Genomic DNA, 10,647 nt, shown 5'->3' on the forward strand with positions numbered 1-10,647 from the left:
AACTTAATGAAATTATCAGTGTACTGTCGTGTGCATTTATCAAATTCAGTTTTGGCATAACTGTGGTTAAAATAAAGCTTTATTTAAAACTTGATTTCTTAATCAAGATGACTCATAACTCGTCATTTTTCTATTATCTATTCTAATGGTTAAATGCATATTTACAGTTAATGGAGTGACTGCAGGGCCTTAACAGTATTGTATATGTACTACACATTCTACAGTGCCACGAGGTAAATCACTTTAGTCAAGGATGATAAAGATTGGTCCTCGAAAAGGGTTTAGTTATATGTAATGTTTTGTCTGAATATAGCTATAAAGAATGACAAGTGTTGTGCAAACTGGCTCAGAAACGTTTAACTGATACATTACCAAGTAGAGAAATTAAACTAATCCGAATGAATCAAATGCTTGATCCAGTTGAACATAAAAATTCCTTTGCATATTAACCCATGCAGCCAGATATACCAACAAACACACGCTCCACAGTTGAAATGTATTTGTAGCATCACTGATGGTTGGTAAATGTATCAAATCTATGGACATAAAGTGTATCCTCAGATGACCAAAACATCAACTGAATGGAGGTCTTCGTTTTCGGCTATAACTATAAAATAAACACGTTGATCAATGTTCCCAGATCAATAACACAGCAGGGCCAGCAAAGAAGTATAAGGAAAAAAACTTTTATTGATTCACTCTTCATATCTGTACAAATACCATCAAACTTTGTATGTACATATGACATTTACATAAAAAATACAAAACTATATATTCATAACAGAATTTTGTATTTCTCTTGTGATGTTTGAAAATAAAATGCATTCTGAGAAATAAAAAAGAAAAATAAGAAACATAGTGATGAAGTCTGATATATGTGGAGTACTGCAGTCCGTTAGTCCTATTTAAGCTCTTCGAGAGCAGTATTGAGCACATTGGCAAGAAGACAGCACACAAATGTTAATGGCACATTGTTTAAAAAAAAATAAATCAAGTATCATCCAAAATCTACCTCTGTTCTGTGGTGACACAAAATAAATGCTATTGAATAATGTCTAAAGTTGTCGTCTCCGTGTGGAAACACACCTACAGGGGAAAGAACGGAAGGGTAACAAAAAAAGAAGAAGAAAAGAAACACAAATGGCTCTCTTTTTCTTTTCCACTTCATCACTGCTGTGTTGCAGCTTTTACAATGCTCTTTTGCAAAACCATTGAGATAATCCCTTTGGTCAGTTATTATGAGTTGTAAACAACCAGAAACACTTCTGTACATAAAATGATTGATATATTCCCAATAAATAAACACACAGCCTAAACATGCATTTACGTATGTGTGACATAAACATCTGTGATAGAGATCTGACAGAAACAAGCAGATTTGTACAGCTCAGGGAATGCAATTTACAGCTTGAAGAGGACTTATACTTACACGTAACATGAAAAATAAATAACACTGCTTCTCTTTGGACAAATATATTTCTTCATGATAAAAAAAAAAGAAAGTAAAAGGGACAACAACAAAAAAAGGGGGGAAATGAGTGGTAACACAATATATCATGGTAGATAGTAAGCCTGACATTGTAATAGTATAAATTATAAAACACAAAAAGTATAAATAAACAGCTAGCAGACTGAACTATATGTATACTTCCTTTTCTTTAAAAAATAAATAAGCATACACATAATTTACAGTATGGACATGATTCCTTGCCCTAGGACTGTTCCCCTAGTGATGGGGGCCTATCCATCCAGAATAGAAGATATATGGACAAAGGCCTTGTAGTCTGAGTCCTCATCTTCCTCATCCTCCTCGTGGTCTTCTGTAATGGCTATGTGGGAGAATATACGGTAGCTGTTGTATGAATATGGACCACAACAGTGCAGAAATAATGAATGTTCTAAAAGATATACGCACAGCAAAGCCACTGGCACACACTCTCCCTTTTGTTTTTCTGTGTCTATGTGTGTGTGTATGTGTGTGTGTGTGTTCGTGTGAATATATGCATCTGTGTCTTTGTATGAATCTGTGTTTGAGGAAATGTGTATGACTTGACAACTACTGTGGTATCCCCAATTCAGTTCCCATTTACAAGACAGAGCTGCATCAAGAGAAGAATGATGTAGAATAGGGGTAGATGTGTGGTTTGGGGGGGGGAGGGGGGGGAGGGGGGGAAGGGGGGTCATACAAGGTGGGTTGAAGGAGGGTGCTAAAGGGCTGATGGTTGCAGTGGATCGGGTCTCTTTTGGGTAGATTCCTGAAAGCAGACACACAAAACACAGAAAAGTGCTCTTGTGTTCTTGTACTAGATCATTTCTTTGCTCTGATTGGCCTGTTTCGTGTTTCTGGCTCAAACAAACAGGGAGGGAGGACTCTGTGTCACAGCCTGGCCTTATAGCAAGCAGGTCAAAGGACATCAACACAGTTCTGAGGTATTTCCTTTTTTTCTTACATTGGACAAAAAATAATAATATATGCACACAAGCAGGAGCAAGAGTGACAATACGGAAAAAGAAAAAAAAAAACACAGGCAGTCCCTCATAGATCCGAATGGATTTGTCATTTTGATACATATTCTGGACAATACATTCACTGGAAACAGCACGAACAGTTTAAGTTAGCGGGTAAAATTTTCAGTGAGAAGTAAGAGAGCGCGGTTCAACAAGCTTCCTCTGCTTATCCTGCAAACTGTGAACTTTCACATTTATATTTAGCTCATGAGGTGATCATAAAGTTGGTCCCTTGGATTAAATTGCATACCTTAGGTACATCACATTTACGTACTCAACCAGGAGAAAGAAACAAACCCTCGTCTTGGAATGTAAATTTGATACTTCCTTGAGGCCATCATTCAATTTGACGGTTTGACCCACAGATTTAAGAGCGCATGAGTGGCGCTACAGACAAAGAGGTCTACATGAAAACCAGCATTAAAATCCCTTCTAATTATCACTTACATGGCACCAATGTTACAATCACCTTATGCACACCATATATTTAAAGGTATTCTGTCCTTATCGACATGTTGGCAGTGAGGTGTATGTCACAAGAGGCAGTGCATTTTGATTGATTGATAACAGCCGAAAGCAACAAGAAAAGCAAGAAAAACATAATATAAAACACAAATACACCAATAACTTGATATTAGCAAATGTGACCATAGAATTTACAAGCTGTAAAGATTTGACCACACTCATAATAAAGAATCCATTACTGATTAAAAACTGCATGATATTTAAGGCAACCTGCTCCTGCAGGTCTCTCAAACGATTAAAAAGTTAACTAGACATTTAAATATCAGGATTGTTCCACTGCAAACAAAATTAGTTTCCTTTATTATTTGTAATTATTTTATCGGGTTAGCTTTCCTCAGACCTTTAGATCGAGTCTGCTGATACATATTTATGCCTTTTCATTCACTTTTCTGTTTTTTGTTTTGCAGAAGAATTGAAAAGAGTCAAATTAAAATAGAAAAAAATAACAAGAACACAAGAACAAAAGCCAGCAACAAAGACAACATCATGCAAGTTCTTCTATTCCCAAGTCCATTTTGCTTGCTTAAGCTGCGCTTGGTGGTGTGGCTGAGGGGTGGGAAGAGTTTTGGGAAAGTTGGGATGGGGGGGGGGGGGGGGGCACTTTCAGGGGATGTTTTCTGCTGGGGGAAGCAACATGAAATATTGTCTTTCGCTTGGAGAGAGGGATGACAGGGATGTTTTTTTTTCATTCTTCTCATATTTTCTCTTTTATTGTTTACTTACAGTTGCAAGATCCTGCATGCTTGACTTCTAGCAGCACCCCCATAGAGCAAGCAGCCTGCTTCATGGCACATTCACTGGGATATGTGGTGTTGTCGCTGGCACACACCGCCTCGTCCGTCCTGCTCTCTGGACAGGCCTCATCACACAACGAGCAGCGGCCTCGGCTCATCCGAGAATCCCACAGACACTTCTTCCCTGCGCTGCACTGGATGTCCTCACACGACTTGGCTTCTAGAAGGACAGGGGAGGAAATCAGCAACAGGGGACATTTTTGATTAGGTGGATTATCATGAATGCTTTCAAGAAGGGTCAGATTACTAAGCAAGGAATAACAAGTAAATTCTGTTTTATGGTGTTAGAAGATGTGATGGGGCCGTTAGGGCTTGTTTAAATTGATATTTCTAACATTGCATGACTCAAATTGACTCCTTTTTTTGGATAAGAAGCCATTTGAGTCAAATATTAACTTCAAGCATGTCTTCATGGCCCCCAGCACTCCCCTTATTCTCTCCATCGCTCCCCACCCCTTCTCCTCCCCCTCTCTCCCATGTGCACCAGTGCTGCCAACATCAGGAAATAATAAGATGTCTATCAATTCTTGAGCAAACACAAGCAACTACAAACTCTCTCTCTCTCTCTCTCTCTCTCTCTCTCTCTCTCTCTCTCTCTCTCTCTCTTAGACCCCCTCCTCAAAGGAATGTTGGCAAAAATGAGCAGAGAACAACTGCAGAGCTGGCCAGGGACAAAATGCTCCCCAACAATCATCAGAGTCAGTGACTGGAGGCACTCTCACACACAAGACTCTCACGTGTTTAATAGCACACTTACTGATGCATTTTCCCTCATATGCCACTCCGATGGATCTGCCCAGGAGACAGGTAGCTCTTCTCAGGTGACACGCGCTAGCGTAGATGATCCCGTCGTTTCCACACAAGTACTGCTCAGGCGACGTCACCTCAGGGCAAATCCGATTACACGTCACACAATACGCGTTATTCGTCTGGTCCACGACGCATGTGGAGCTGCCGGGGCACAAGACGTCACGGCACGTTTCTGTGGAGACAAAGAAATGGGAAGATTTCGTGAAAATTGCGAGAAGAAAATAATATCAAACCGCTGGATTCTTAGCACATGCAGCTTTGAGGAACATGTTGAACATTTACTTACTCTTGCACTTTCCCTGGTACTGCACGTCCAGGTCTGGGTGGCCTTTACATTTAGCTTTCAGCAGTGCGCATTCGTCTTTGTAGGTCTTCCCGTCTGAGCCGCAGACGGGTCCTTTCCAGGTGATGTTGGAGCAGTCTGGCGCGCACACGCAGCGCGGCTTACTTCTTCTGTTCATCTTGCACCTCTTTCCAGGCCCACAGTCAACATTATCGCAGGTTTCTGGAAGGAAAAAAAATGTTTTATACGATGCTGCAGAGGATATGGGACTTGTGCGTAAGTCTGGCGCTTTACGTGCATAATGAATAATTTACGCAATATGGATGCGCAAATGGGATCATACTTAGGATGAATTAACGTTATCATTTAGGATGTGTATTACGAGAAAACGAAGGGAAATGAGTGCACCTCCACCTTTGCAAGGTATGCAATTTGGGGCTCCGCCATTGAAGATCATCCACCTAAAGAGCGTGCTGTTGGGGACGTCCTCCTCGGTCCAGGACGTCCCCAGTCTTCCACTCCGACAGCACTCCTCCCTGGTCATCCCGGGCATGTAGAGCACCTGGCACCTCCCGTTCTTCCCCTGCTGCAGCCAGCAGTTCCCAGCTGCAAACAAACAAACACAAAAATCTTTCAATGTTGCATGCTGAACGCCTAAAACCGCCGACCCAGACGCACCAGACACACGCAGCCTGTATTATCCGAGACGCTCCCTCCCTCCCTTTCGCCCTCCCGGCACTATTTTGTCTTATTTTTTTTTATTTTTTTTGCGAGACAGTTAACACTTGCCTATCCTATCTGTGACGGACAGCCCTTACAATGCAACCACAAACCAAAAAGTAGGAAGAATCTTTGGAGGGGGGTTTGTCCTTTATTCCCAGAGCCTCCTTGTTATCACTGGACAGAAAGTGGAGCGTCTAGACAGTGTTAAATAGCAGCCAATCTCCTTCAAAAAAAAAAAAAAAAAAACCCACACACCACCGTCTCCACCGCCTCAGAACAATATCCCAGACATGTACACTCCAGACAATGACTTGTTTTTTCACAAAGCACTTAAAAAAACTTATTCTGAATGTTTGAAAAAGAAAATAAAACAGAATAGTAATCCCATTGCTTTGGCATAGACATATCTCTTTATCCAGACATCAGCAGGATGTCTGAACCGACTCAGACACACATGATATTAAGTGCTCTCTAACTGTTGTGTTTCTCAAATTGAACACAGACTTGCTTTATATCGCGTTGTATTCTAAGATCTAAAAGAAATAGATTTGATGCAAAAGTCTTTAGTTGCATTATTTTATGTCAAATATCTGGAATCGCAGAGAGAAATATCATTGTTGCACAAAAGGCTGAATGTGTGCTTGGAGGAAATATACACATAACACATCGATAAACTCACAGTGGATGTTCTGAACTTAAGTACAGCTTTAGCAACACCGCCGTAAGACTGTATTTGCTTAGACTTAAGTGTAAGAATATGCTCAGGTATTATGGAAAGCTGGCGCTGCAACACGGCGTGGCGACCTTAAGTGTGTGCGCCAAGCCAAGGCTGCAAAACTTGCCATTTAGTCACACTTTGAAGTGTCCCATATGGCACCTGTTTTATGGACGCTTTAGGCACGCACTGTCTGATGCGGAGAGAGTTTTATCAGCGGGAAAAAAAAGAAACTTACTTTGAAAAGAAAGTTTCTCGGTTGCCGCAAGTGTTCGACACTCGGGCAGGTTACGCGTCTGACAGCAGGGGAAGTTCCTCCAAAACGGAAAAAATAGAAGAAAATTGATGAAGAGAGCTTACCTTGAACTTTTTGATGTTCCATGAGGTGACAAAGCCATATGAAGAAGAGAAAAATGCCCGGGTGGAGGTGGTGTTTCAGCATCCTAAACATGATGGAGAGGCAATGTGAACTACGTATTTGACACAGGCAAGCGCAAAAGTAATCTGCTTAGGGTGGCAGTGTTGAATAAGTGTCAGTCTGAGAATGCAGCCTCTCTTTTTAAATCTATAAGGGGTCTCGGGTTGACTGTCTCTGGTGGGCGGTCTCCTCATCTGTGGGGGTGGGGATATTTTTTTTTTTCTTACCAAAGTTCTTTCAATCCCAATCAGGTGACATCGTTACAGGCAACTTTCTCTTGCAGAAATAATCAGAGAATATGAACAAATATAATATTTTGCAATAAAAAACTTTTTTTTCCAGAATTTTGCAGCAAAGTAAAAACATACAAAATGTGACAGTTGGTATGAATTTGGTATACATAGATAAAATAATTATTAATGTTTTATTTTGATAGCTTTTGTGTCATTTTATCAAATTGAGCAGGACTCTGGTATTACGCATTGCATGGATATGTGCCTTTAAGCCAATATTATTATTATTATTATTATTTAATAATAATCTAAATCATAAAATGATGATGATAATAATAATTAAGCTCGTTTTTAAGGCATGGGCTATGTTAAGGCCTTTATTACTGTATAATCAAACAGGCCTACAGCCAACATCCGGATATACCGTCCGTCGTTAGTTAAGAGTACTACATGATTGTAACTGATATTTTTCCACCAGCTGCAGACAAAAGTGTAAATCTTTTGATGAGACTTGCCCGTTGGAATACATCCGAGCCCAGACAATAATAGAATTCATAGTAGTCCGCAGCCGCACTGCTAATATTAGAACAGACAGTTGTTTGGGTTTCTCTCCCGGGTCAAGCTTTTAAATATAATCAAACCTGTTTCCGAAGAGGCTTCAGACAGAGGAGCGGGGTGTTGCATTTCATTGAATGAAACGCACACACGCACGCACACGCGCGCGCACGCACGCACACACACACACACACACACACACACACACACACACACACACACACACACACACACACACACACACAGGCTGAACTCCCTCAGAAGTCCTCGCGCGACCTCTTCAGCGGAACTCTGGTTACAGCTCGCACGCTCGCACGCTCTCTCTCTCTCTCTCTCTCGCTCTCTCTTTCTCTCTCTCTCAAAGAGCAAAGTGTGTGTCCGCTGTGTGAATCAGACACCAGGGAGTTAATTATCTGTTAGCCAGGAAGAACACACTCTAATCTCCTTATTAACTCCGGTGAAATACCACTTAGGTACCCTTCAGCCATAAAATATGAGAACACATGCAAGTAGTGTTCTCATATATCCAGAGGTGGGGTCTTACTCTTTTTTTTTTTTATCAGTTTATGTCCTACAGCTAATAAGATCATGTAATATGACTTGTCCTTCTTTTTCTTCATCCGCTTTAGTAATGTATCCGTCAAATATTTGTTATGCTTGTAAGTGTATTATTGGTTCCCATCACTGAGCAATAACTTTTGTTTATTATTGATTTTTATTACAAACCATCATTTACACAAATTACCCCAGGATGAAAGCAATAACAGATGCTTATGAGAGGTTCTACAATAACATGCATTCCTCACAAATAACAAATAACTTAACCAGAAAAAGATCATTTTACACCCAAGTACAACTCACAACCACATCCTTCTCTCTCTTAGACCACCCACAGTCTCTCAAATAACACCAAAGATAGAATGTCTTTATTTGTAGTGATAGACCCATTTCATTCCTTTTAAAAAAAAAGAATTCAGGTGGGAATACAGGCACAGAGAAGATCAAACATCAGAAGAAGAAACAGAGTAGTGTGTTAATCCCTGACAGGCTATGGTTCACCCTCAAATGATTGGCGCAGCTAATAGTTCTTATAAATGTTATGACACGATACAATGTGATACACTTTATTGTTTCCGTATGATCTATCTACTTTGAATTACAATCTAAAACAGCAGTCTGCAAACTCTTTTTTAATGCTGCTTCTATTACCCATCATGTGAGACTATTTACACATATCGAGTCTTTCTTCCTCTTTGGCAGATATTTGTAAACCTTTCCCTCCTTTCAGTCCAGTTTGTGAACAACCAGTCCCCAATTCTAAAGTAACTTGTGATTATTTAGGACAAAGAATTGACAGATTTAGTTTAAGACAATTAAGCAAATGTCATGTTTGGGATTTAGACGGAATATTTTCAGTGTCCAGTGAAAGCCAGGACAAGGTGTTAGTGATACACAATAATGTTATGCTGTTGGGCACATTTACACACTCATCCTTTAATAACAACATCGAGAAGGTCTTTACTTTTGAGACACTTTTAATCACAATAAACTATTTTGTTTTGAAAGTTGACACATTTTCTATCCTACTATGCGTGCCTTTGTTGAAGTTAAGGGGTTTAACTATTTTTACATTTGGCTGTCAGCAAATGAATTGAAACCAATCCGTTCAGACTAATTGGATTTGGAAAGAGTCAAGTCAAAGTTTCACATAGGCCTTACAGATGCTGTTGTTTATAAAATAACCATGATAGTAAATTTGCTGCAATGCAACAAGTCAGCATCTGTGGGGATTACTTCTTTCAGCAAATCTGAAAATGTTCACTCGATGTGATCTAAGTTTTGTTTGGCAAATCATTCAGTGTCTGCTGTGTGTGATTTGTGAGATGAGTATCTTTGTAGAGTTGAGGCTACCAAAACATTTCCTGACATGAGAGTACATTTCGACCCGCTGTATCAACTTTAAAGTGCTGGCTGATGTCCTGAAGCTTTTAATGGCATCAGCAGAGGGACATTGAACGCTCCTTGTCCCAGACTCTGAGCTGAATGTGGCTCAAACGGACTCATACAGCAAATAATTAGTGCTAATTGGAACTTTTCTGACCCATGAGGCCCATCATTATCATAGATTATAATACACGACTGTTTTTTTTACCTACTCCAAATATGTGACAGGATATTCAAGTTTTTCTGATGGAAAAAAATAGAAATAAAATACATGAGCAATGTAGGACCTTTGAGTATAAAATCTAAAACAGTTCTTAAAAAATTTGCGATTACATCACTTCTGATTCGGGAACAGTGCAGCAATTTGTGAGCAATCATGCAGGGTCAGTTTATGGCTGCAGCTGCCAATCACCTGCAGGTTACCCAAGAGAGATGGAAATTCAAAGGTGGTCGAAAACTTTCACTGTATCTCATTTCATCAACTATTTCCACATTGCTCCCCGAACACACATATGTAGAATCCAAATGATGTTTCACAACGCTGTTATGCATGAGTAATTGTGAAACAGAGGAGTTCAGTCATCCATCAAGTACTATATATCCACTCCAACAAGGGAAGTTTGGATACAGGCTCCAGAAAATATGCTACTTATTAAAGATAAATAGTAAACACAACCTTGCCAGATGCAGAGGAGTACATTCGTTTGTCTCAGCTGGGTGCTGGAGCTGGCTCGTTCAGAAGGAAAACAGTCAAAAACACATTTCCAAACAGTCCAGAGGCAAAGAAACCTTATAACTTTGGGAAAACACGACAGTCAAACACATTCAATTGTTCTGATGGTTGGATGGAAGTGGTCCAAAGGGGGGTCATTTTCAGGTTCAGGTTAGGAGAAGAGAGGAAAAGACCGGAGAGGAGAGGAGAGGAGAGGAGGAAAGGAGAGGAATAGGACACAAAGAGTGAAACACTTCCAAGTGGGTGATACATTTTGAGTCATTAATTGACAGTTGCATGCAGTGTTTAAAAAATCACAAGAGCAGTAAGGAAAAAACTGAATGTGTACTGTATTATGTAAACTATATTGTGCTGCCATCTTGTGGGGAAGCTTTGCCAGTGCACATTAACGTGCAGCATCACTGGA

At 40.1% G+C, this 10,647-nt stretch overlaps 1 protein-coding gene across 3 annotated transcripts; it reads right to left on the bottom strand.

Moving 5' to 3' along the window:
• Positions 1-670: 670 nt before the first annotated feature.
• fsta (follistatin a) lies at positions 671-6,923 on the bottom strand. Of its 3 annotated transcripts, none has more exons than XM_061038546.1 (6): positions 6,719-6,923; positions 5,329-5,526; positions 4,924-5,142; positions 4,585-4,809; positions 3,757-3,987; positions 671-1,829 (listed from the first exon to the last, which is right to left on the bottom strand). In XM_061038546.1, the coding sequence occupies exons 1-6, from the start codon at positions 6,807-6,809 to the stop codon at positions 1,741-1,743; spliced, it is 1,053 nt and encodes a 350-aa protein (XP_060894529.1). In that variant the 5' UTR covers positions 6,810-6,923; the 3' UTR covers positions 671-1,740. The 3 variants fall into 3 exon arrangements, with proteins under 3 accessions (XP_060894529.1, XP_060894530.1, XP_060894531.1); XM_061038547.1 differs by having other exon boundaries at positions 5,335-5,526; positions 6,719-6,922; XM_061038548.1 differs by having other exon boundaries at positions 671-3,987; positions 5,335-5,526; positions 6,719-6,922.
• Positions 6,924-10,647: the final 3,724 nt, after the last annotated feature.

This window comes from Labrus mixtus, chromosome 5 (genome assembly GCF_963584025.1).
Source record: "Labrus mixtus chromosome 5, fLabMix1.1, whole genome shotgun sequence".
Classification (NCBI taxonomy): domain Eukaryota; kingdom Metazoa; phylum Chordata; class Actinopteri; order Labriformes; family Labridae; genus Labrus; species Labrus mixtus.